This window comes from Carcharodon carcharias, chromosome 9 (assembly GCF_017639515.1).
Source record: "Carcharodon carcharias isolate sCarCar2 chromosome 9, sCarCar2.pri, whole genome shotgun sequence".
Lineage (NCBI taxonomy): Eukaryota > Metazoa > Chordata > Chondrichthyes > Lamniformes > Lamnidae > Carcharodon > Carcharodon carcharias.
This window is the reverse complement of record NC_054475.1, coordinates 87,006,553-87,034,497: the sequence shown is the minus strand read 5'-3', so window position 1 is coordinate 87,034,497 and position 27,945 is coordinate 87,006,553. Positions and strand designations below refer to the sequence as shown.

The following is a 27,945-nucleotide window of genomic DNA, read 5'->3' as shown; positions in this document are numbered from 1 at the left end:
GATTTCCAGCCAGCATTTTTCATTTTAGATATTTTGCCATTAGTGTTTTTTGCCGCACTGCAGTGACGTAGAGTATTGACTTTATTTATGTGGTCTTTTAACCTCCCTCTCATAGTGTCCTGAAAATGCTTTTCCCCTCAGAATGACTGACTATTTGTGTTGTTATTGTGTGCTACTACTCAAAGATCGTTATTTGCTGTCGCTGCCTCTCTCCCTCCTATTGCTCTTCCCACACCCTGACAAATATAAGTAATGAATTTGAATTGAGGCACTAAGTGTTTATGTAAATTTCTTGAGGAGAGGATGTGGTCTTTGGTTTAATTTTAAGAGTGTACAGGAATTATGCCAAGGCTATAAGTTGCAATGTAACCTGATATCCAGCCTATAATTTTGTGGAATAAAAACGAAAATACCTGGAAAAACTCAGCAGGTCTGACAGCATCTGCGGAGAGGGATACAGTTGACGTTTCGTATGACCCTTCATCAGAACTAAAAAATATTGAAATGAGATGAAATATAAGCTGGTAGAGGGGGGTGGGACAGGAGGAGCTTGATAGGGGGCCCGTGATAGGTGGAGGCCAAGAAGAGACTGCCAAAGAGATGTCATGGACAAAGGGGTATTGATGGTGGTGATATTATTTTGTCTATGGCATCTTTGGCAGTCTCCTCTTGGCCTCCACCTATCACGGGCCCCCTATCGAGCTCCTCCTGTCCCACCCCCCATGTACCAGCTTATATTTCATCTCATTTCTATATTTTTTAGTTCTGATGAAGGGTCATACGGACTCGAAACATCAACTGTATCCCTCTCCGCAGATGCTGTCAGACCTGCTGAGTTTTTCCAGGTGTTTTTGTTCTAGATTTCCAGCATCTGCAGTATTTTGCTTTTTATCTTAGCCTATAATTTTGTGTATTCATTTATGGCTAATTACAGTACAATCTTTTCTAATTATATTTCATTCTTATACAGACTGAACAGATGAATGAGAGATTGATGTGTAAGCTGAGTGAACTCTCGCAGCATGCTGCGTATGTATCTGCTGCATTTTCTGTTTAGTGCTATAGAATTTTGTATATCCAAAATCTTGCATGCAAGACCCATTCAAAATCAAGATCTCATTATCAAGATTATGGTAGAATTTTTGATGTTGACAGTTAGAAAGACGATTGCTACGTAAACAATTATAATGGCAACTCCATATGTTGGTTATCTTTTGGAATTTAGTTGCAGGTCCCTCCGCTAACTGATGATGGTACTCATGAGTCATTGCTCCAGCAATTTTGTCCTGTCTGGTATCCTTCTCTCTTCCCTGCTCCCCCAATATGCACATGCAACAGTTATTGTGCCTCTGGATTCTGCCTGCTCCCTCCTTTTTTTATAACACTTTTTCATGCCTCCAGAGTTTTTTTTTTAAAAAAAACTTTAAATCTGGTTTATTTCTCTCTCACCCTGCCCCCCCCTCCACCAAACCTCTTCAGATCCTCTTCTCTCTTTCCCCCCTCTCATTGCCCCCGACCCCCACCACAGTTTCCTATTGGCTATTATGATAGCCTCCTTTCCGCTATGAACGGCCCTGCTACCCTTAAAGATTGCTTAACCGTTTTGATGTTTCCTTGTCAACACTTAGTGGCCCATGCATTCACCCTAGCCCCTCCACACCCGCTCTGTTCTTGTTATTTACTGTTTATAATGCCCTTGCTTGATCTTGACAATTCTTCATGATGCCTTATTCCATGCAGCACTGTTACCTGCCTTCTTACATTTTTCAACCCTGCCAACATTGTTTTTTTTTTTGCTCCATACGATGTTTTCTATGGCCATTTCAATTGCATGAAGATTTTGACTATTGAGCTTGTAAGGGTAAAAGCATGATGTGGGAATTGGGCGTACCCAAATACAGTGCAGAGACAAAACAGATGGTAACAAGCCATCATAGGAGGAAAAACATCTATGTGGAAGATATTGAACTGAAAAATAGCTAATAGACTGGAAAACAAATCAACTTGAAAAGTAAAACAAAATCAGAGGGAACGCCACAGCATTATACTGGAGAAATAAACTATGTTCCAAATAACTAGTCCACCCAGTCTTACTTCAAAGATTGGGAAATGTTCATCTCCTACTAGTCAGATTTTGATACCAATCTCACTATTTCTTTTATGCAACTTGTCCTCATCAAAATTGAGTGTGTGATGTTTTGGAATGAAATACTTTCCATTTTGATATGGTGATTCACTGTAGAGCAGGAAAGTGTAACTGCAAATCCTGACCTTGAGTTGGGCACTTGGGAATGATGTACTGCAGGATGTGACTCTTGACTACTGATTGTAGTAGCCCTATTGAGTACAATTATACATATTGGCTATTAACTTTAATAGATGCAAGTTGGACTTGGACAAGCTAATGGAAGTTTCAACAAATGAAGAAATGAATGAGCAAATAAACGCCCTACGTAGTCTGCAGCAGACTATTTCTAATATGCAGGTGAGAGTTAAGGGTATCACTTGTGTGGAGTATGGAGGTTGAGATATGCAAATTGTAATTGATTGAAGGAATCTTTATTTGGCTGTTTGAATGGGTCATGCCTTGATCTACCAGATAAAACTCAAAGCTGTGAATATGTTTAAGTAGTTTCAACACATCTAAACTTAAAAAAGCAATGCCTTCATATGGTCTGCACCACACCAGTGAAGGTAACGGCATTTAACGGATGATTGTTTTTGTTTTGTTTTTAATATATTCATTCTTGGACTGAACATCACTGGCTTGATTGGTCCTCATACAGTTTAACAGGAATTTTAACACCCACTGCTGTACAGTGTCTGCAGTTGTTTGTTTTTGATTTGTGTATAAGTTTCTCATAAGTCTCCTGCCAATGCAAGATGGCTGCCGGTATCTTTCTGCGCTTACATGTTTGGCTGTGCATGCGCAGAACCCTATGTTGTCATTTGTAAGAGACAATGCCAGTTGGAAGCCGTTCGCCCAGTTTCTGAGCCCCACGGTGGGTGGGCAGTTGGGGCACGGCCTCCCCTTGGGAGGCTTCTGATTCTGGGAATTGGGAAGGGAGACTTCTGATCCACTCTGACAGTTGCAACCCCTATTACAGTTCCAGGGCTTGTTTCACCCAGCACAGCACATGTAAGCACCAACAGGCAAGCAGATGATGGAATATGGGCTTAATTACACACCAGCCCTTCTACACCACTAAGAGATGTTGTTATTGAAAGAAAGATGCCTTCCCAAAAGAATGGGCATGGGAAAAGGCAAGAAAAATGTTAAGGAAATCAAAAGGGATAATGAAAACTGAGGGACCCCTAAGATTCTGGTGCTATTTTTGCAATTCCAGGGTCCATGATCACTGCACGTGCGCTGCGTTGCCCATTGCCCCTATAAATATGGTGGCTGTACATGCATGGCATTTGCAGCAAGTGCAGCCTTCTCGTAATGTGTTGCTTTAAAGGAGCGATACACCTTTGACAGTAGGATGCTAATGTTTCAATCCTAAAACCAACAGTGTGATTAATTTAATTTCAAAAGAAATAAAAAGCAGTAGCATTCTTTATTTTGAGTGTGGACATGCCAAGAGGGCTGGAATTGTGAATATCTGCTCATGATCCTTTTTCTTAAAAAAAAATCCTACATCTGAATTAACTTCCTCCTTTTCGCACCCACAACACCTTCATGCTCCCCAAAAGCATTGATCCAGAGGATAAAGGGCTGATTTGTATTGAACTTTATGGACCAGAATCGTGTCTGTCTTGCAGTGTGAACTTTTTCACAATGCAATGTATTGCATTTGGGTGATATTAGCACCCAAATGTCAAGGAGTCAGTGATGGGATTTCTAGCCAAAGATACTGATGGGGAATATTTTGCTACTTGATGTTATTTAGAACCATAGAAACGTTAGACCACAGAAGGAGGCCATTCAGCCCATCTTGTCCATGCCAGCCCGAGGACACCCAGGTGCCTTTTCTAATCCCACCTTCCTGCACCCGGCCCATAGCCCTGCAGCTTACTGCATTTTAGGTGCAGATCCAGGTACTTTTTAAAAGAGTTTAAAGTTTCTGCCTCTACCACCAACTTGGGCAGCTACCCAATACCCTCTGCGTAAAAAATATTCTTCCTCATGTCCCCCCTATACCTTCTGCCACTTATCTTGAATCTATGTCCCCTGGTTCTAGAATTCTCCACCAAGGGAAACAATTTTATCCTGTCCACTCTTATCTATTCCCCCATAATTTTGTACACCTCAATCAAGTCACCTCTCAGCCTTCTTTGTTCTAAGGAAAATAACTCCAACCTATCCAATCTCTCCTCGTAGCTCCACTTTTCTAACTCTGGCAACATTCTTGTAAAGCTCCTCTGTACTCTCTCCAGAGCTGTTACGTCCTTCCTGTAATTGCTTTCTGGAGAACACATGGGATGCTCACCATGTTCTCCTATTAAATATCTTGCATGTTACAAATAGCTGCTGTGTCCCTTCTCTACAGAGGGAATATCAGTCTGAATTTCGGTTCCTAATGACTGCGCAGTGGCCTCATGGTATGTCAATGTTGTCTAAGGACAGAGTTGAGTTTAGCTGTGATCTGCCTTGGCATTTTGGCAGGTTACTTTATTTAGTATGCAAAAACTGATTTGGGTAAAATACTGTGGGACTGCCAACAGCCCAGATACTCTACCCTGACGTCGTCTTTTTTTAGGAAAGGAGAAAATGAGATCTGGGAGGAAAGGGCCTCAGCTGAATAAAACTTTGAAGGACATTGTCAACTTCCAAAGAATAATTTGTTCAGGATTCATGAAAATGAAGCATGGATTAAAATCTGTGGGGCATGGAATCCTGTCATCTCTAGGTTGAGTCTAAACATTGTTTTTAATTCTTCTGTTTAGACTGAGTGCACAAAAATGCTGCCTGAGATGGAGGGAATTGACCTACAGCAAGAAGAGGAAGAAAATGTAGATGTAAGTGACCCCATTTTCTGTATGCTATAAACAAAGTATTTTAATGCCACTATTCTCCAGTGGTGGTGGTTTTCGAGAAAGTTCACATTGTACATGTCGAGTCCTGGTATGTAATTGCTTTGGAATTGTAGCTAACTTTTTTTCTTCTGACCCTTCCTATGAAGAATGCAAACATTAGTCGTTGGACTCTGCAGCTTCAATTTGTGACTTGGTGTGCTAGTTATAAGCTACATGCTGAGGCACCTTGCAAGTAATGACAGAGTTCTGGTAAATCCGAGTTCTATTTTTTTGACATCACTTCAAATAAGCAATGCATTGTTAACCTGTGAAGTGGCTAATTTTGGATGAGGAAGCCTGCAGCACTATAGTCATAACTTTAGAGGTCTTTGTTCAACAGGAGAACACCAGCTTAAAGGAAAAGAGGGACTCTGATCCTTTCATGGCCTGTCATGCACTGAGGCATGCACAGATGTCCAAAGAATTGATGGAACTGAATAAAGTACTAGCGCTCAAAGAGGAATTGGCCAGGAAGATGTCTCGGGGTGACTGTGAAATGGAACCTGTACAGTCTCTATATCAGGTAGGGAAGAACGTGAAGCTGTGCTTATTTCATGTTTAAATGTAAATATAGTTTTGAGTAAAATCTTTATAAAAAGTTCTTGTAAAATATTATTCAGTTATTTCATATTAAACCTTGCTGTTTGAAAATATCTCTGTTGTATCTAAAGCTTCGTTAAAGTATTTATGGTCCTGTTCAGGTAAACATCAAATCCCTGGAGGATCAACTTTCTGCCCTACAGAAAGAAAAGGAAGAACTGGTGCTGGCATTGCACAGTGCAAAGAAGGACATCAATGCAAGCAAGTAAGTCCATTCTCCTATATTGTGGCCTAATAAACAATTGAGGTTTGGATTTCAGCTTTAAACTGAATCTACCCTTAATGTTGATAGTTGTGGAATGTAATTGATTCAGAATAGCATTACATTTCTTCTCCTCCTCCTCCTCCCCCCCCCCCCCCCCCCCCCCCCCGCCACCCCCCGCCTCCTAAGATACAGGACTAACTTCTAAGGACTGCTGATTGTACACAGCTACATTTTTTTCAAAAGTAAAGACCACTTGGTTTGTTCTTTTAGAGCTAGCTCATCTGTCCTAAGGCAGTCAACCTCTTGGGTTAGGGAAAACTTTAGCGATGATCAATGGCCAGGGATAGGAGGGGTGTGACTGCAAGTCAGGCAGCTATAAGGATCTAGGATGTCATGATGGAGGAGCCTGGGACCTTGACTTGTACCTACAGGTGTAAGGTATTTGCTACCTATGCGGATGAGAACAAAAATTGCAGATTGGAAAGGAAAACTTTCAGCAGGCCATTTAAGCGGAATGTAAAATGTGGTAGTGATAGGGAATGATATAGTCGGAGAACAGATCTGCAGCTGTGACGGAGTACTGAAGGTTGTGTTGCCTACCTATTGTCAGAGTTAGATATTGTCTCATGACTGGAGATGAACTGGAGGGCTGGGGGCATGTGGGTGGGATGAAGGGAGGGATCCAGTTGTTGTGTCCAGCTAGGAACCAATGACATTGGTGAAACTAGGAATGATCTGCTGAGAGTTTGAAGAGTTGGGACCCACATTAAAATGCAGAACTTCAAAAGGTCGTAATCTCTGGATTGCTGTCTGAGCCGTGTGCCAATTGGGTCAAGTATATTAGAGAATTAAACGTATGACTTAAATGATGTGGAAAGGAGGGGTTTCAGTTCATGGGGTACTCTCTTCTGGGAAGAGCTATTCAGTTGGGATGGCTCCACTTCAAGGTTGGGATCAATGTCTGACAAACCCTAACTAGTGCTGACAATTCAGTTTTAATCTTAAAAGATGTTGGTGGAGGAGATTGGGTGAGGAGAGATTTAGAAATCTAAGAGAGAGGTTGAGGCAATTGAGTGGGATACTGATTTGGTAAAGTTGAGCTGCATGGCTCAAAGTGACAGTTCAGTGGTAATTGTATATCAGTGAATGAGGTCCATGTAGAAAAGAGGTTTAAAAGAAATAAAATTAAAGACTTAGATGATACAGGGAGAAATGGGCTGTGATTCATGTGACACTGGCACCAGTTCTGAAGAAAGAGGGAGCTGTATCATTGTGAAAGCACTCAACTGAGCTACGTTGGGGTCAGTGTACTGTTGAATCGTGTAACGAAGACTTTAAACTAAATATTTGGTGGGAGGGTTCATAGGGGAAATTAGGAAAGAAAAGACAAGGTGATGAAGGGCAGTAATATGGGTAATGATAAACCATAAGAAATAGAAGCAGGTGTAGGCTATTTGGCAGAGCAGGCTCAAGGGGCCAATCAATAAGATCATGATTGAAGTGATGTGGCCTTACCTCCATTTTGCTAGTTCTGGTATGATAGCCAAGTGGTTATGGTACTGGGCTTGTAACCCCAAGATCAAGAGTTCAAATCTCACAATGGCAAACTATGAAACAATGTAACTTCATCTGAAACAGATGGAAACAGGTTTACTCAAAAGAGTATCAAGAGTTCAAATCTCACCATGGCAAACTATGAAACAATGTAACTTCATATGAATAGGAACAGATGGAAACGTGTTTGTACTCGAAAGAGTTACCTCCATTTTGCTACCTTTTCCCCAAAACCCTTGACTCCCTTGCCAATCAAAAATCTGTCCGTCTTGAACATGTTCGATGACCCAGACTCCTCTGCTTACTGGGGAAGAGAATTCCAAATACTAATGACCCTCAGAAGCAATTCCTCGTCTTAAATGTGATGATCTGTTATTCTGAAACTGTACCCTCTAGTTCCAGATTCCCCCACGAGGGAAAACATCCTCTCAGCATCTAAAATTGAACAGTATAGGCCCAACCTGCTCAATCTTTCTTAAGACAACAGCTTCATCCTAGGAATCAGCCTAGTGAATCTTCTCTGAACTGCCTCCAATGCAAGTATGTTTCTCTTCTTCCACCCCCACTCTTGGGACAGGTGACCAAAACTGCACACAATATTCTAGTGTGGTCTCGCCAATGCCCTTTATAGTTCAAGTCACAATTTCTTACTTTTATACCCCATCCCCCTTGCAATTAAGTCAACATTTTCTTTGCCACCTTAATTACTTGCTGTATCTGCATGCTGACTTTGTGATTCATGTACAAGGACACCCAGATCCCTCTGTAATGCAGCATTCTGCAATCTCCCTCCGTTTAAATAGTATACTGCTTTTCTATTCTTCCTGCCAACGTGAACCAAATTCACATTTGCCCATATTATATTTCAAAGAATTCCAATAAATTGGTTAAAGATGATTTCCCTTTCACAGGATCATGTTGGCTCTATCTGATTACCTTGAAGTTTTCCAAGGCTTCTCCGCTTTTATAATATCCATAATGTCTGGAGTGCTGCTAGGATCAGTGTTGGGACTATTTACAGTCTACATTAATAACCTGATCAAAGTCTCAGTGTAAGGTATCTAAATTTGCTGATGATAAAAATCCAGGTGTGAATGTATGCTGTGAGGAGAATGCAAAGAGGCTGCAAAAAAGATAGGTTGGGTGGCTGGGCAACAAGGTGACAGACAGAACATAATGTGAGAGGTGGTAAAAGGAATAGAAGAGCAGAATTTTTAAAAATGTAATTTTTAGTTGATGTTCAGAATTGGGGTGTACTTACATAAGGAACACAGTATGCAAATACAGCAAGTAATTAGGAAGACAAATAACATGTTACTTCTATTGCAAGGGGATTAGAGTTCAAGAAACCAGCTTTGCTACAATTGCCAAAGGCTTTTAAGACCACATGTGGCATGCAGTGTGCAGTTTTGGTTTCCATACTTTAGGAATGTTAGGAGTAATTGTATAGCAGTAGTGTTACTGGAGTAATAATCCAAAGGCCCTTGCTAATGATCCAGAGACACTAGATCAAATCTCGCAATGACAACTAGTGGAATTTAAATTCTATTAATTAATAATAGGTATAGGGCATTCAATTGTAAGGGTATTAGATAGGCATTTCTGTGGCTGCAAACGAGACTCCAGGATGGTATGTTGCCTCCCTGGTACTAGGGTCAAGGATGTCTCAGTGGCTACAGGACATTCTGAAGAGAAAGGGTGAACAGCCAGTGGTCGTGGTACACATTGGTACAAACAACATAAGTTTTAAAAAAAAAAAAGGGGATGAGGTCCTAAAAGCAGAATATAGGAGTTAGGAAGTAAGTTGAAAAGTAAGACCTCAAAGGTAGTGATCTCAGGATTACTACCAGTGCCACATGCTAGCCAGAATAGGAATAGCAGGATATATCGGATGAATACATGGCTGAAGAGATGGTGTGAGGGGAAGGGTTTCAGATTCTTGGGACATTGGGGCTGGTTCTGGCGGAGGTGGGACCAGTACAAATTGGGCAGGTTACACCTGGGCAGGACTGGGACTGATGTCCTAAGAACATAAAAACTAGGACCAGGAGTAGGCAATTCAGCCCCTTGAGCTTGTCCCGCCTTCTCCCCATAATCTTTCAACCCATTACAAATTAAAAATCTGTCTATCTCCTCAAATTTATTCAGCCTCCTGGCACCCACTGCACCCTGAGGTAGTGAATTCCACAGATTCATGACCCTTTGAGAAAAGTAATTCCTCCTCATCTCTGATTTGAATCTACCACTCCTTAGCCTAAAACTATGGCCTCTTGTTCTAGAATGCCCCACAAGGGGAAACATCTGCTCCACGTCTACTTTGCCTATCCCCTTTAGCATCTTATATACCTCAATTAGATTTCCCCTCATCCTTCTAAACCCTAGCGAGTATCAGCCTAAACTGTTCAATCTCTCCTCATAAGACAAGCCCCACATCTCTGGAATCAATCTAGTGAACCTCCTCTGAATTGCCTCCAATGCAACTACATCCTTCCTCAATCAAGTAGAGGGACCAAAACTGTGCACAGTAATCCAGGTGCAGTCTCACCAATGCCTTGTACAGTTGCAACAACATCTCCCTATTTTTATACTCTCTTCCTTTAGCAATAAATATCAAAATTCCATTTGCTTTCCTTATTACCTGCTGTACCTCTATACTAGCTTTCAGCGATTCATGCATGAGGACACCCAGATATCTCTGCACTGAAGCATTCTGAAGTTTCTCTCCATTTAAATAATAAGTTGCCTTTTTATTCTTCTGACCAAAATGGATAACCTCACACTTATCCACATTAAACTCCATCTGCCAGATTTTGGCCTATTCATCTAACCTGTTTGTATCCATTTGTAAATTTCTTATTTCTTCACTACAACTTACTTTCCCACCTATTTTGCATCATCTGCAAATTTATCTATAGTACCTTCTATTCCTGAATCCAAGTCATTAATATAGATTGTAAATAGTCAGCCCAAGGACCCGAACCCTGTGGCACCCCACTAATTACAGCCTGCTATCCAGAAAAATACCCACTTATCCCGACTCTGCTTTCTGTTGTTTAGCCTATCCGCTATCCAAGCCAACAGATTACTCCTAACCCCATGTGATCTTATCTTGTGTATTAATCTTTTGTGTGGCACCTTATCAAAGGCCTTCTGGAAGTCCAGACATACTACATCTGCAGAATCCCCATTATCCACTTTGCTTGTCACATCTTCAAAGAACTCTAGCAAATGAGTCGAACACGATTTACTCTTCATAATACCAGAATATTTGCTAGAGTGGCTGGGGAGGGTTTAATCTAAAATGGCAGGGGGATGGGAACCTATGCAAGGAGTCAGAGGAGGGGGAATCGAGGACAAGAACAAAAGACAGAAAGGGGAATAAGAAAAGTGATTAGCAGAGAAATCAAGGGCAAGAATCAAACAGGACCTCAGTGCAAAATAGTGGGAACAGGAGAAGTAATGTTAAACAGACAAGCCTTAAGGCTTTGTGCCTTAACACGAGGAGCATTTGCAATAAAGTGGATGAATTAACCACGCAAATACACGTAAACAGGTATGATATGGTTGGGATTGCAGCGACATGGCTGCAGGGTGACCGGGGTAGGAATTGAACATCCAGGGGTATTCAGTATTTAGGAAGGACAGACAAAAATAAAAAGGCGATGGAGTTGCGTTGCTGTTTAAAGAGGAAATTAACACAATATTGAGGAAAGATATTAGCTGTAACGATGTGGAATCTGTATGGGTAGAGATAAGAAACACTTAAGTGGCAAAAAACGTTAGTGGCAGTTGTATATAGACCCCCAAACTGTAGTGGTGATGTTGGGAATGGCATTAAACAGGAAATTAGAGACGCGTGCAATAAAGGAACATCTGTAATTATGGGTGACTTTAATCTGCATATAGATTGGGCAAATCAAATTCGTAACAATACAGTAGCGGAGGAATTCCTGTAGAGTATACGGGATGGTTTTCTGGACCAATACATTGAGGAACCAACTAGAGAACAGGCCGTCCTAGACTGGGTGTTGTGTAATGAGAAAGGAATAATTGGCAATCTAGTTGTTCTAGGCCCCTTGGGGATGAGTGACCATAATATGATAGAATTCTTCAAGATAGAGAGTGACATAGTTGATTCTGAGAGTTGGGTCCTGAATTTTATTAAAGGAAACTACGATGGTATGAGGCGCGAGTTGGCTATGATGGATTGGGAAATGTTACTTAAAGAGATGTCGGTGGATAGTCATTGGCAAACATTCAAAGAGCACATGGGTGAACTGCAACAATTGTTTATTCCTGTCTGGCACAAAAGTAAAACAGGAAAGGTGGCCAAACCATGGCTTACAAGGGAAATTAGAGATAGTATTAGATCCAAGGAAGAAGCATACAAATTGGCTAAAAAAAAACAGACCTAAGGATTGGGAGCAGTTTAGAATTCAGCAAAAGAGGACCGAAGGATTTATTACGAAGGGAAAAATCGAGTACAAGAGTAAGCTTGCAGGGAACATAAACTGACTGTAAAAGTTTCTACAGGTATATGAAAAGAAAAAGATTGGTGAAGACAAATGTATGTCCCTTACAGTCAGAAACGGGAATTTATAATAGGGAACAAAGAAATGGCTGACCAACTAAATACATACTTTGGTTGTATCTTCATAAAGGAGGACACAAATAACATACCAGAAGTGTTGGGGAACACAGGGTTTAGTGAGAGGGAGGAACTGAAAGAAATCAGTAATAGTGGGAAATGGTGTTGGGGAAATTGATAGGATTGAAGGCTGATAAATCCCCAGGGCCTGATAATCTACATCCCAGAGTACTTAAGGAAGTGGTGGCCCTAGAAATAGTGGATGCATTGATGGTCATCTTCCGAGATTCTATAGTGTCGTGGAAAACGGAGTGAACACTCAGACCCAGGAGGTTTCTCTCGGAAGTCTTTATTGAATCGTGATATCACGGAGAGCCCAGCAGCATACAACGGAGCTAGCTAGCACTCTGAGGAAGCATCAGAGTACACACCTAGTTATAGTAAAAGCTTGTGTAATTAATAACATTGAAATTTTATCTTTGGCATGCATACAATTGTTCTGTCTTAGTTTATAATTACGCAAAAACCTTAAGTAGTTACACAAAACCTTGAGTAGCCCATCTCGCGACTAGTCATCTGGACAGACAACAGATAGCATGACTAGGCCATGTCTCATGTGCTGATAACAGACATCCTAACTTTGTTTCAAGGACTCTTGGTAGTTTGTTTATGATACTTGTTTTTCTTCCTTCACAATAGCTGACAGCGCAGGTTTGTGTGCTACTGGTGCAAGGAGACTTCGCTGTAGTATTCCACTATGGTTTAACCACTTAACCCTTTGTTATCCTGTAGATGTATTTTATTCTCCCACATATAGTCTCCAGATAGACTACAGATTGGGGGGCAGCTAATGTAACCCCACTATTTAAAAAGGAAGGTAGAGAGAAAACAGGGAATTATAGACCAGTCAGCCTGACGTCGGCAGTGGGGAATATTCTAGAGTCCGTTATAAAAGATTTAATAGTTGAGCACTTGGAATACAGTGGCAGAATCGGACAGAGTCAGCATGGATTTACGAAAGGGAAATCATGCTTGACAAATCTACTGGAATTTTTTGAGGATGTAACTAGCAGAGGTGATGAGAGGGAGCCAGTGGATGTAGTTTATTTGGACTTTAAGAAGGCTTTCGACAAGGTCCTACATAAGAGATTAGCGTGTAAAATTAAAGCCCATGGGATTGCAGGTAGTGTATTGAGATGGATCGAAAACTGGTTGGCAGACAGGAAACAGAGTAGGAATAAACGGGTCTTTTTCCAAATGGCAGGCAGTGACTAATGGGGTACCGCAGGGATCGGTGCTGGGACCCCAACTATTCACAATATATATTAAAGATTTAGATGAGGGAACTAAATATAAGATCTCCAAATTTGCAGATGACACAAAGCTGGATGGGAGGGTGAGCTGTGAGGAGGATGCAGAGATGCTTCAGTGTGATTTGGACAAGCTGAATGAGTGGCAAATGCATGGCAGATGCAGTATAATGTGGATAAATGAGGTTATCCACTTTGGTAGCAAAAACAGGAAGGCAGACTATTATCTGATTGGCTATCAATTGAGAGAGGGGAATGTGCAATGAGACCTGGATGTCTTCGTACACCAGTCGCTGAAGGTAAGCATGCAGGTGTAGCAGACAGTAAAGAAGGCAAATGGTATGTTGGCCCTCATAGCGAGAGGGTTCGAGTACAGGAGCAGGGATGTCTTGTTGCAATTATACAGGGTCTTGGTGAAACCGCACCTGGAATATTGTGTGCAGCTTTAGTCTCCTTATCTGAGGAAGGATGTTCTTGCTATAGGGGGAGTGTAGTGAAGGTTTACCAGACTGATTCCTGGGATGGCGGGACTGACATATGAGGAGAGATTGAGTAGGTTAAGATTATATTTGCTGTAGTTCAGAAAAATGAGGGGGAATCTCATAGAAACCTATAAAATTCTAACAGGGTAGATGCAGGAAGGGTGTTCCCAATGGTGGGGGAGTCCAGAACCAGAGATCACAGCCTGAGGATACGGGGTAGACCATTTAGGACTGAAATGAGGAGAAATTTCTTCACCCAGAGTGGTGAGCCTGTGGAATCCTCTACCACAAAGTAGTAGAGGCCAAAACATTGTATGTTTTCAAGAAGGAGTTAGATATAGCTCTTGGGGCGAAAGGGATCAAAGAATATGGGGAGAAAGCGGGAGCAAGCTATTGAGTTGGATGATCAGCCATGATCGTGATGAATGGCGGAGCAGGCTTGAAGGACCAAATGGCCTATTCCTGCTCTTATTTTCTACGTTTCTATAAATTGGAATAAAAAGCTACTCTCAGTAATTGTGACCATGAATCTGCCAGCTTGTCATTATAAACCCATCTGGTTCATTAATGTCCTCCAAGGAAGGAAATGCCACCTTACCCAGTCTAGCCTACCTATGCCCCCATCTTACATGGTGCAAAAGACAAGGCTGAAGAATTTGAAACCATGGTCAGCCAGAAGTACCATGGGGATCATCTATCTCTGCCTCCTCATGAGGTCTCCATCATAAATGCCTACCTTCAGTTAACTTGATTCACTGCAGGTACTAGCAAGAAACTGCTGAAGGTATTGGATGCTGCAAAGGCTATTGCCCCTGACAGCATCCCAGCTGTAGTGCTGGCATCTTGACTTCAGAACAGGCCATGCCCTTAGCCAAGCTGCTCATTACAAGGTAGTTAATGTGGAAAATTGCCTGGGTATGTACTAGACATAAAATGCATGACATCCAACCTAGCCAATTACTGCTTTATAAGTCTATTCTCGGTCATCAAGTGATATTAATAATGCTATCTAATCACACACTTACTCAGCAAGACCCTGCAGCTGTGTAGTCTGCCAGGCCCACTCTCCTCTAGACCTCATTACAGCCTTGGTCCATACATTGAACAGAAGAAATGGGTAAGGTAAGAGTGCCTGCCTTTGACATCAAGACAGCATTTGAATGAGTGTGGCATCAAGGAGCCCTAGCATAATTGAAATCAAAGAATCTGAGTTGAGGGGGTTGGGGGACTCCATGCTGGTTGGAGTCATATCTTGCACAAAAGATAGTTGTCATTTTTCGAGGCTAATCACCCCAACCCCAGAGCATTGCTACCAGAGCTTCTAGGGATAGTGTCCGATGCCCAACCACCTTTTGAGATGCTTCATCAATGACCTTGCCTCCCACCATAAGGTCAGAAGTTGGAATGTTCAGTACCATTTGCAACTCCTCAGATACTGAAGCAGTCTGTGTCTGCATGCACTGAGACCTGGCTTGGGCTGATAGTGGCAGTAACATTTGTGCCAGGCAATGACCATCTCCAAAAGAGAATTTAAACATCTCGCCTTGATGTTCAATGGCATTACCATCATTGAACGTCCCATCAGTATCTTGGAGTTTACCACTGACAAACTTAACCAGACCAGACATATAAATATTATGGCTACAAGAGCAAGACTGTGGTAACTTGTCACCTCACTCCCCAAAACTTGCCCTCCATCTACAAGGCACAAGTCAAGAACTTGCTGGAATAATTGGAAGCTTGATGCCATCCTGTAAAAGCAGCCTGCATGATTGACACCATCTTAAACATTCATTCTCACCACCACTGGCACATGGTAGCAATAGTGTATATCATCTATAAGAAACACTGCACAACTTACTAAACCACCTTTGACCGCACTTTCCAAGCCCATGATCTCTACCACCTAGAAGGACAAGGACAGCAGAGATGCAACTACCTACAAGTTCCCCTCCAAACCCTACATATCCTGACTTGGAGCTATTACTGCTCCTTCAGGTCAAAATTCTGGAACACACTTCCTAGCAGCAATGTGTGTGTGCCCACAGTGGTTAGTATGTGGTTCAAAAAGGCAGCTTACTATCACTGTATGGCAATTGGCACTGGGCAAAAAATGCTGGCCCTGCCTGTGTTCACATTCCATAAATGAATTAAGAAAATACATGCATTGGAGGTGTTGAGTCAAGAACATACAAGATTCTGAATGATGGGACTTGACAGGGTAGTTGGAGCAAAAACGTTTGTCTCAGGGAATTAAGGGATATGCGGAGCAGGTGGGAGTTTTATTCCGATTTATTCATTCATGGGGTGTGGGCTTTGCTGGCTGGGCCAGCATTTATTGCACGTGCCTGGTTGCCCTTGGTGGTGAGCTGCCTGCTTGAACTGCTGCAGTCTCTATGATGTAGATACACCCACACTACTGTTAGGAAGGGAGTTCCAGGGTTTTGACCCAGCAACAGTGGAGGAATGGTGATATTTCCAAATCAGGATGGTGAGTAGCTTGGAGGAGTTGAAACAGAAGATGAGCTAATATCGTATTGAATGGGGGAGCAGATTTGGGTGGATGCACTACTCCTATTTTGTTCTTGAGGCTGGTTTCTCTTTTTAATGTGGTTAGTTGCAAGATCAGGTAGAACAAGCTTACTGCAGCTGTCCATTGACTGCTGTGTTCTATATGCCATGATGATCTTGTTTTATTTTGTTGAGGAAGTAGTAGCTTGCAACCTTGTAGAAATACTTCCAATAGCCAGGAAGAGTTAACTATTTAACAACAATGCTTGTATTCAAGGAGAAAAAATGAAAGATGCAGCATTTGAAATCCTAGCCTGCATAGTACCCCACCAAGTTTGACTTGTACTAGAATGTGCAAATAGAATCTATTTTACAGGGGGGCTAAATATTTGGTTCAATATCAGCAACATGTGGCAGATAGTATAGAGGATATGATCCAGCAAAGGCCTCCTTTTGGATAATCTGGAGTTGAGGCTCAAAGATCTATATTTTAAGGACTTGAGTGGACAGTGTTCCTCCTGTAGCAGGGGTATTTGGAGATTATGTGCAACTGAGGCAAGAATCTCCCCTAATTACCTTTTGTTCACCTGTGCAGTCTGTATGATGCCACAGTCTGGAATTAATCAGTTTGAGAACCTCAGATCTATAATATTCTATGCTTCTGAATTTGTAAACGAGCTGAACCCTGGGTGGAGAAACTGGAATAGTTGTAAATGTGGGGGCATGGAAGCCAATAAGCTTAATTGTGCCGACGCAGATATGACCTGTTATCAGTCTGTATTACCCCTTTATGTATGTTAACAGTTGTATATTTGCAGAACTTTTTAGGTTTGCAGTTTTGCATTTTTACAAAGTTTCAATTACTAAAGATGTGCTCGAGGCCATACGGTTAATATGTGTATGGTGAAGTAGAAGATATGATTCATTGAGTTTGGAATATTGAGTCCTAGTGTCTACTGATGGGATTAAGAAGCTTAAATTATGCACATGGGGAAAGTACTTAGAGGCTAGATTAAAAGTTAAAAATGCTTGCATTTATATATCACTTTTCATGACTTCAGAACATCCCAGTGTACTTCAATTGCCAATTTTTCCACTTCAAAAAAGTATTTCACTGTTGCAATATAGGAAACATAATAAATAGTTAACACAGCAAATTCTCCCACACAGGTGTGTCTAGGATAAATGTTGACCGAGATAATGGGAGAAGCTTGCCTTTTTTTTGAATAGTGCAATGAGATCTTTTACGTCTACCTGCAAGTGAGGTCTCACTGCCAAACAACACCAATGATAGTGCAGCACTCTCTCAGTGCAGTAAAGTGAGAGCTTAATTTATGTACTCTAGTCTCTAGAATGGGATTTGAGCCCATCACCATCTGACTCTGAGGAAGGACTGTTATGAGGCAAGCCTGACACCTAAGTAATTAGTTGATAATGTTAGGGACTTGACAGAGATCTCCAACATTATAAGAGATCCACGCATAAGTAACTATATGTATAACTAAGAATAGTAACGCAGTTGAAGTCCATATGAGTGACTGTTAAACAGTATGTTAGTTCGGCACTAACTCAAAATAATGGAGTAAGAATTGAACTTTTTTGAAAATTCTTCTGCATGGTTATGTGACAAGTGTGGCTCTGTCATGCCTGAAATATCACTTTTAGAAATATATTTTCATTTTTCATAGAAAATGCAAATATACTATCTTTTGACATTTTTCTGTCTTGCCCAGAGAAATTTTCCTCTGAATCATCTGACCCAGCTGGTATTTCTGATTTTGCTATTACCACTATTTATAAGTTAATTGTCAGAAGATTACATAATGCCTGGGTCAAAGCTCTTTATAGGTGTATTTATAAGTGATTTGGAAGAGTCGGAAATGGGGACACAGTCCCTAATCTGATCCATTAGAAGTCTGATTGTTTGCAATTTTTTATTTGTGAAAACATATAAATTTGTTGCCTCACCATTGTCAAACATCTCCAACCATGTCTGCATGGACTTCATAGAAAAGACAGGAACCTGACTGGATCGGAACTATGCAGTTCTTGATTTCTTTCTATGACCTCATAGATAATGACTCCCTAGAGGCACTTCATTTACGCTGGTAAAGTTTGTTTAATAATTCAAGACTATTGGAAGTTATTGAGAAGCACTACTAAAGATTTTGAATTCTTTGTTTTCAGCCATTTTAAGGATTGTACTTCTGGTTACCTAAATTAATTGGAGTTGGTTTTAGAATGAATATAATCTGAAGATATATTTTCCACCTTTTTAACAGGCAATGCAGTTAATTGGAAGGGTTGTTCGGCCTATGGCAATTTGTCACATTCATGAATTGTAAGGGCACATTTTTAATGAACTGGCTGCATATGGAAACTGACAGTTTGCAATGAACATAAGTTCCAAGTGTTGAGAGACCAAAATTACATGCTGTAAATGCTTATTGCTTAAAGGGACAAGGTTGTGATTTGGTTTGGGATGGCACTTCCATATGAGCTGCTCTTTGGGAGAAAATGATGTGCGTTCTGAATCCAGTCACTGAAGGTAATCAATTAAAGATTTTATTTAGCTGTATAATATATATGTCCATAGGGTTAGCGAGCGCCGACGAAAGCGTTTGCAGGAGTTGGAAGCTGAATTGACAAATCTTAAAAAGAAGTTGTTGGAGCAATCAAAAATGTTGAAATTCAAAGAGAAGACTGAAGGAACAGTCGGTAAATTGAATCAAGAAATTCAGGTACAGTATACCCTCCTGTTTAACAACTGCATCAAAAATAAAACTCTAGTTTGTATCGAATTTAAAATCAGTTCCATAATTTGGCTTATTGCTAGGTTGGGTTTCTGTTTAACCATTTACTTTCAATCTCAGCACCTTTTCAAACACCTCCTGACTCCATCACCACCTTTTATAACTTTTGTAATTTTCTGTTTTCCTCTCCCTTCTGGTATTTTTTTCCAATATATTCAATGAATTGGAGTACACCCGGTACAAAGAAGTAGTGACTTTGCATCATGGGCATACTGTGCCACAGGCACACAACATTCTAACATAGGCACACTTTAGATTCTTTTTCTTATCCTCAATCTGAGAATACTGAGGTAATTAGTGTGTAGCACATGCCCTGTCCTCCCAGCTTAAATTTTAGGTATTTCAGCACTGATTAAGGTAGGGACGTCTGGTTTGTTTCCACACATACCTGTGCATTTGCCAATGGGGGTAATTTGATGAGCTTCTAACATAAACCAAATATTGACAGAATCTCAATTATACCAGGTCCAATTTTAGTATGTCCTTCAAATTCTTCCAAGGATCTTTTCAAAGGATCAAACCTACACAGGCCTTTTCTTTTGCAGGCACTAAAGTATCAGCGAGTTCAGCTGATGCGACAAATGAAAGAGGAAGCTGAGAAGTCTCGTAAATGGAAAGCAGAAAAGGACAAGGAGGTTCTGCAACTTAAGGAAAAAGTGAGGCCTTTGTTTATAATATCCAGAATTTGGTTTAATTGAACATTTGGGGTTTTCCTGCTAGAAAATTTTTTTTTTTTAAACTTCTATCGCAGCAGCCAAGGCTGATGAGAAATAATTGTATGTTGTGGAAAGCAAGTGAGAATTGAATCGGTTTGACCTCATCTGATGCAAGGTTACTGACCTGAAATGCCAACTGTTTCTCTCTGCATGGATGCTGCCAGACCTGCTGAGTTTTTTTCAGATTTCCAGCATCTGTAGTGTTTTGCTTTTGTATGAGGCCAGCATCTCCTTCAGCACCCCTCAATTTTCCTGTCGTCTTGTTTTAGTTCTTCAAGAATCACTTCTGTAAATTTTCACAGCTTTAATGAAAAATTTCATACTTGTAAACTTCCTCTTGGAAGTGCTTAGCTTTCAAGTTCTACACAGTTGAGACTGAGCATTCTATGTGGGTGTTGTAGACCTAAGGCGGAATCGTCCCAAATTTGTACTAAGTGCGGTAGAGGGCAGGTAAAATTACATTTTACGCGATGGCGGGTTTTTACGCCATATCCAAAACCTGCCACGTTATTTATGTACTCCCGGGAAACATACAGTTTCAATCCCGGGCAGGCTCTCATTTGCCTGTCTGCCATCACTTCTTCATCATGCCAGGCACCATATTTAAAGTGCAGCTGCAAGCATACATCTGTGCTTCCAGACCACAACTGCATGGAAGACATGAAGGCAAAAAGACTGCAGACCCCGTTTCAGCAACACGTCTTCCGGAACATCTTTTGAATGCAGTGGAGCTCTGCTGGGATGTCCTACACCCCTGCTGTGGCCGCAGGATGGGCAGTGGCCTCACCAACCAGGCTTGCGAGGTTGTGGCAGCAGTAGTCAATGCCAATGCCCGTCAAGAGGACAGCCACCCAGTCTCGCAAGAGGATGATTGAGCTCCTCCATTCCGCCAGAATAAGTCACTTTTCTCATCACTCTCAACTCTCATGCTCACAAACCCAACACACATCCACAGGGCCCTCACTCATTGCCAGTTCAAGGGGACATCACCATTCACTCTTTCACATGCACCTTCACTGTCCTCATCCTGCCCATGGGACCACTCAACACCCATACATGCCAGGCATACTTATCATCTGGCCTGGCAGGTGTCCTGCTTAGACTCTCCATCTCTTCATGCAGAACAAGCTGGCACACAACAACAGGGAGAGATCACAGATCATTGGAGGAACACCTGAAACCAAGGTCCTCACTGACTTTGAAAATAGACCCACCCAGCTGGCTGGCAACAGTCTGGACCAGTCCTTTGCTGCCAGTGCACTATGCTGTGCTTTAACAAGTGAGGGTCCAGCAATGCAACATATGTCAGACAACCATACTGTGAGTAATATGTCCTGTTTCACAGGCCACTGCCATGCACTAATTATCTCCCCCTTGCTTTCACAGGCACATCTGGGAAACGGCCAATGGCCTACAGAGTCCATGACCCAGGGCCTCCAGCCAAGTCTGAAAGATAACTCGGAAGAGGAATCCAAAGGCACCCTCCTTGAAACCCCATCACAGCGCTCACCCACACCCTCCACCAGTACAGAGGCGCACACCTCAGTGGGACTTTGCCTTAGAATAGCCTCGGGATCACAGTCTGGTGAGCACGTTGCACTGTCAGATCCACAGCAGGTGGCAGCAGAGAGTTCCCAGCTGTCCAGCACTCGGGACTGCTGGAGGCCACGAATTTACTGAGTTCACGTCAGATGACAAGCCTGTGTACTCTGTCGTGTCACCACTGCTGGTGCTGCCAAGGCAAGCTTGGGAACATGAGGAAGGGATGTCCGTTGCACTTTCAGATTGCAAGACATGATGGGGTCTGTCCATCTTCAGACTGAGGTGATAGTGCTGGCATGTCAATGCTGGTAGGATGGTGGTTGCCATGGAGACCTTGGTCCAGGACGTTGCTCCTACACTGCTACACAGGCTTAACTCCATCGCTGATGCCATAGTTGGCCTCCAACAGTGTGTACGTGAGAGGGGTGCAAGGCATCCCAATCTCACTCCGGCTACCTCTGCTCCTGAAGGAGTCAGCCTTGAACATTCAGGCACCTATAGGGAGGAGGATCAGCAGGTACGCTCTCCGGATCCATCCATCCTGGTGACGCCAAGAGCACCTGGCCCATTTGAATCTCCTCTTCCTGTGACCTCAGAGGCTCCAGCTCCTCAGGCAGAGGACAGTGCTACTGCCACAGGATCCTGAAAGCAGGCTGGGGCCCTCCAAATATCAACCCTCCAGAGGACATCCGCCAAAATCATCACAGGGCATTGCAGTTAGCAGGCTGCCTCCACCTCAGCTGTGGAAGTCCAGAGAGCACCAAGATGTAGCAGCAGGGTTAGGAAAGTTAAGAATTAGTTGCACAGTCTGGGCATGGTGGTGATCACTTGTACATACTGTTCACTATTGTCAGTGAACTCCCAAAAATGTCCCCCTGCCTGTGGCTCCTTGTTCTGATGAGCAGTGGCCTTGTCACACAGATGGGAAAGCTTTCTGCACAAGATAAGGGCAGGTTGTCTCAGTCCAGGGCCTCTTCCTTGTGTTCTGTGCAGCCTCTGGAGCACAGTGATGGTCTGGCCTCTCCCCGGACACATTACCGATTCCTGCACCTTGGCAGTGCTCATCATTACTGACAGAATGGAGTGGGCAAGCGGTGACAGAGTGTTCTCATACTTTGTGTGCTCTCAGCACCTCCTAAGGTGGGGCTTGCCCCCACCTCTTCAGCGGCTGTGACCACTGATGCTGTGATCCATGAAGGGCTCAGGTGCTGAAGACAGGCAAAGGATCAGGTGCTTCTAAAGTTTCATGGCTGCTTCTCTGATATGACCCTGATCACAGAACAAGTGAGCTGCCTTGGGCCAGACAGGAGTCAGACACTCTCAGAGGCTATATGAAATCTATGGAGTGTCCTCACTGCATGTCATCATCATCCTCCTGCAATCAAGCAACTATTAGGGCCTCCACTGGGTCTCCATGACAGGAGCATTCTGAGGGTATCTGTGCAGCCATAAACCAGACTGGAGTCAAACGCACACAGACGCAATGTGAGGATCTATGGGGTCATCGTCATCCTCCTCCCTCCTCCTCCACCTCCTCCATGACCACCACCACCACCACGACTATGACTATGAAGGATGCCTGCCTCGTCTAGCCAGTGCTAGAGCTGTCGCCTCCCAGGACCTCTCGCCCTCATCCTCGTCTGCGTAGTCCTCATTGGAGAAGACATGCAGCTCCTCCATCTTAGCCAGCTCTTCTCGCAGATAATGATGCGTGTCACTCTGCGGACCGTATTGCAGGGCTCCACCAGACCGGCCCAGGCACCGGAACCTCATCTTCATTATCCCGGTGGTTTACTCCAAGTTGCCAATTGCAGTATAAGCTTCATTATACTGTTGCTCTGCTGCAGTCTGAGGCCACTGAAGAGGTGTCATCAGCCACGTCCTCTGTGGGAAGCCCTTGTCCCCGAGGAGTCATTCCTGCAGCTTGGATGGACCCTGGAAGACTTCGGGGTCTGTGACCAACTGAAGCTGTAGGTGTTGTGCACACGCCCTGGAAATTGTGTGCGCACCTGCTGGATGCGTTTCTAATGGTTGCATGCCACCTGCACATTCAGCAAATGGAATCCCTTGCGGTTGATTTAGTTACCACATGTTGCAATAGAGTGCTGTGGATTGCACCCTGAATTTGTGGGAAATTTCAGGTCTGGGTGAATCTAATCACTCCTGTATCCTGGCTGTCCTGGTCCTAGGCGAAATGCATGTAGTTGTGTGCTCTCGCAAAGATGTCATCCATGACTGCATGGATGCATTTGTAGGTGGAGGCTTGTGACCTCTGGGACATCACCTGCAGAGCCCTGAAAGGTACCACTGGCATAGAAATTGATTGCCGCTGTCACTTTGTGCCACTGGCAGTGGATACCCTCCATGTCCCCATGGTGCCAAATCCTGCAGCAGGTGGCAGGTGTGAGCAACCAGTTGTCCAGGGATGTGTAGTCTTCGGCGATACTGGTTCTCTGTCATCAGCAGGAATGCCAGGCAGCATCTATAGACCCTGGGTGTCGCTAGGTGCTGGTCAGCGACAGCTCGCCGTGGCTCTTGGTGGCATGTGCTGGAGCGCCAGCTGCTCCTTCTTGTATTGTGATTTTCCAAGTGCCCTGTTACCACATGATTATTAGATTCTAGCATTTCCCTTACTGATCTCAGCCAAACTAGCCTATCTGTTTGCTTTCTCCCTACTTTCTTGATAGTGAAGTTACACTTGCTACCTTCCAGTTCACAGGAACCAATGTGTCCATAATCCCTAAGCCATATATTTTAATCCTAGAGTGAAGGTAATCAAATAGAGGGAATTTAGCAGTTTTAGTCCCATTAATTTCTTTAGCACTTTTTTAAAATTAAACTTTAAGTTACTAACGTTCCTTATTTTGTTGGTTCCCACAATTTCCATAATGCTCCTTTTGTCTCCTCTATTATACAGATGGACACAGCAGTACTTTGAACAAATATTGTTTCTTTTACTAACCATTATAATTTCTGCAGCCTCTGTCTCCAAGGGACCCACATTTACTTATGCTAATCTCATCAGTTTTACAAATTTGGAAAAACTCTTGCAATCTGTTTTCTATTTTTTATACCTTTTTTTATATAAATAGTTTCCTGACCTGTTTACTTTCTACTTTGTGAAAGTAGAGTAGTGCTTGGTTGCAGACTCAACATTTTCACCTTTTAACAGCTTCTTTACTCCAGAGTTGCATCTACATTAAATTCACTGATCCTGGATGGAAAGAATCTATTAAATTTTTTTTTCCTTAGGACCGAAAAAGACAGTATGAGCTATTGAAACTAGAACGAAACTATAAACAGCAAGCAAATGTATTGAGACGCAAGACTGAAGAGGTGAGTGTTGGCACCTTTGGCAGAAACTTCATATTTGGGAAGTTTGGGCAGTTGGGAAGATTGTGGGTGGGGGTGCAGGTGGGTCCAAATTTTCTTCAATATAGAAACAAACAGCATTTGAGCATTAATTACTCTAACCAAATTAACAGACTTGCCTCGAGTTGGCTGGTGTAGTTTAAGCCCCATTCCAAGACTGTGGTGTTGGAGTGTTGCCTGTATTTCGGCTGAGACATTTAGTGGTGTTTTAAGTCTCCTTGTCCAGACATTAAAAGATCCAGTGAAGAATGAAAGGTTGTTATCCTGGTGTTCTGACCAGCATTTGTTCCTGATCCAATTGTGTTTAGAACAGTTCAGCTGTTTATAACACTTGCTGTTTAATTGCCTGCTGCTTTACCTGTAGAGCAACTGTATCATTAGTGAATCATTGGCTGTAAAGCATTTTGAAATGTTCAGAGGACATGATGGGAGACTTGCAGATTTATTTTGTTCTCTCTTTCCTCTTCCATACCTTGTAAATAAACCAGTGTCTAAAATGAAAGTTTGTTACTTAAAATGATTGTCCTCTGGTGATCCCATCACTGCAGATAAGTTTGTTTTCAAATCCATTAAATGATATGAATGAGATTTGCACCCAGGTTTTTCTTAGTTACTTTTTCTAAAACCTCCAAGTTGGGGGTAATGTGGCCTGTAATTAAGCACAAAATTATGAGATGGAAATTCTGATCATTACTATTCTGCCTATTGAGTAGGACATCCCAAACTGTGGATCGCAACCCCATAGACAAGATTTTGGGGTCACTAGCTCAGAGGTAGCAATGGCTGTCATGGAGCTTTGGTTGAGTGCTAATAGCCTCAAGTCCTTGCCTTTTTTTTTTCTGGTGAACATGACCTAGTGGATCTTTTGAGGCCTGATGCCTGCTGCAGAACTGTTAAACACTCAATTGCCCCCCTGCCCAACAACACTCTTACCACCATCACACCACCAACCTTTTCACTCTGGGGTCACACATGGAAGTCAGTGGCATTAATTGGGGTCATACTGGGAAAAATTTGGGAAGCACTGCCCTAGAGTATAAGCCCTTCATGTTAACCCCACAACAGACAAGGGAGTCTGGTGAGGTGGTCAAAATTTTAAAGCTGATAACTTGTCCACAACCCACTGCATAACTGTCAATTTGGTCAACTGCTGAGTAGGAACCAGAAGAAAAGAATTATAAGGCAATTCTATTAAATTCAGCATTAACTCCATGTCCCCAGCCTTGCTCGGTTTTCTCCTTGTTACTATGCTCTGCCACACCCTCCCAGTTTAATATCTAGGCCAAGGTTTCCACGGTTTGTTCAAAAATACCTCTGTTCAAAGTTCTGAGAGAAATTACCTGACATGGTACAAAAATAATTCTACAGAGTTGAGTACTTGAGTTGCATTTTCTAGAATTTGTTAACTTCAGAAAAAAATTGGATTTAGTGAGAGGAAAGCTTAGAAGTAAGGGTCCCTAAGCATTTATTACATTTTTTTGCACTTATTCCTCTCTGAAATCAGTTACTATGGCTTCCCCCCTCGCTCTCTCTCTCTCTCTCTCCCCAGGCAGCTGCTGCTAACAAGCGCTTGCGTGATGCACTTCAGAAACAGAAGGATGCCGCTGAAAAGCGCAAGGAATCAAATAGAGGAATGGAAGGGACTGCTACTAGAGTACAGGTGCAACAATTATAATGCTGATACATGTTGCAAAAAATAATAGCCTGTAGATTGAGTGTTTTTAGAAACATCAAAACACCACCTAGAAGTGCGGGTGGAAATACTGAGTAACTAGCCAGGAATATTATATGTAAATGGTGGTCCCTTAGAAGCAGAGATGGGAGAAGTTATCATGGAGAATGAGGAATTGGTAGACACGTGGGACAAAATATTTTAATATTTTGTGCCTGTCTTCACAGTAGAAAGCACAAGTTGCGTACCAGGAATAGGTAATTTAGGAGCCAAAAAATGAGGGAAATTAAGGGAATTATTCAGTCCAAGAAAAAGTATTAGAGAAACTTAAGAACTAAAATCCAACAAATCCTCAGGATCTGGTGGCCAACATACTTTAGTTCTAAAAGAAAGCTGCAGAGATGATGGATGAGCTGATTTGATTTTCCAAAATTTCTTCAATTCTAGAATGATGCTAGCAGATTGGAAGTTAATAAATTTAACATAACTATTCCAGAAAGGAAGGGGTGAGAAAACTGGGAACTGCAGGGCAGTTAACCTGACACCAGTAGTTGAGAAGTGTTGGAATCTATTATTAAGGTAGTCTTAACAATGCACTTAAAGAATAGTGTGATCAGACAACGTTAACATGGTCTTCTGAAAGGGAAATCATGTGTGACAAATTTATTAGTTTTTTTGAGAATCTAACTAGTAGGGTAGGTAAAGGGAACTAGTACACTTGCCTTTCCAAAAGGCATTTGATAAGGTACTACATAAAGTTATTACATAAGATAAGGGCTCAGGAGTTGGGGTAATATTTGCATAGATAGAGGATTGGTTAACAGACAAGAAGCAAAGGGAAATACTGGGTATTTAAAATTGACAAGCCATAACTGGTGGAATGCTGCAAGGATCAGTGCTGGACCCTCTGCTGATTATGACTTGGACAAAGAAGCAGCACCTGAGTTTGATACAAAGCTCCGGGGGAATGTTAAGCTGTGAGGAGGACATAGACGCTGCAAAGAGCTAGACAAGTTAAGAGAGTGGGGAGCACCATAGCAGATGGAGTATAATGTGAAGAAGTGTAAGTATAGAAAAGAGGAATATTTTTAAAAGGTGTGAAACCAGTTAAATGTTGATATTCAGAGGAATGAGTGCACTTGTACAAGGCACGCAAAGCTTGCATACAGGTACAGTAAGCAACTAGGAAAGCAAATTGCATGTTTGTTATTGTAAGAGGATTGGAATACAAGAATCAAGTCTTCCCACAATTATACAACACTTTGGGATCACATCTAGAATACTGGGCACAGTTTGGTCTCCATATTTAAGGAATATTTACTTGCACTGGAGGTGGTACAACAAAAATTCAGTACATTGGCCCTTTGATTGAGGGGGTGCCCTCTATGAAGCTGAGTAAATTGGGTCTATGTTCTCTGGAGTTCAGAAGAATGAGAGTTGATTGTATGTTCAGTAGGCCTCATGAAGAGGTTCTGAGTCTTCTGTAGGGATAGCAAAATCTATACAAAAATTGTTAGCTCTGAAGCAATGTGGACCCCTCAAACAGAACGGTGAAATTGTT

General features: G+C 42.3%; 1 protein-coding gene across 3 annotated transcripts in view; it reads left to right on the top strand.

Moving 5' to 3' along the window:
• Positions 1-27,945, top strand: part of kif4 (kinesin family member 4) — a 106,531-nt gene that overhangs the window by 35,172 nt on the left and 43,414 nt on the right. For 2 of the 3 annotated variants that reach the window (XM_041195879.1, XM_041195877.1), the window contains exons 12-20: positions 971-1,029; positions 2,380-2,485; positions 4,891-4,962; positions 5,360-5,542; positions 5,721-5,824; positions 18,866-19,010; positions 19,628-19,738; positions 24,593-24,676; positions 26,262-26,372. In XM_041195879.1, coding sequence (XP_041051813.1) covers positions 971-1,029; positions 2,380-2,485; positions 4,891-4,962; positions 5,360-5,542; positions 5,721-5,824; positions 18,866-19,010; positions 19,628-19,738; positions 24,593-24,676; positions 26,262-26,372 — 975 coding nt within the window. The remainder of the gene's footprint in view (positions 1-970; positions 1,030-2,379; positions 2,486-4,890; positions 4,963-5,359; positions 5,543-5,720; positions 5,825-18,865; positions 19,011-19,627; positions 19,739-24,592; positions 24,677-26,261; positions 26,373-27,945) is intronic. The other variant, XM_041195878.1, reaches the window with a different exon arrangement.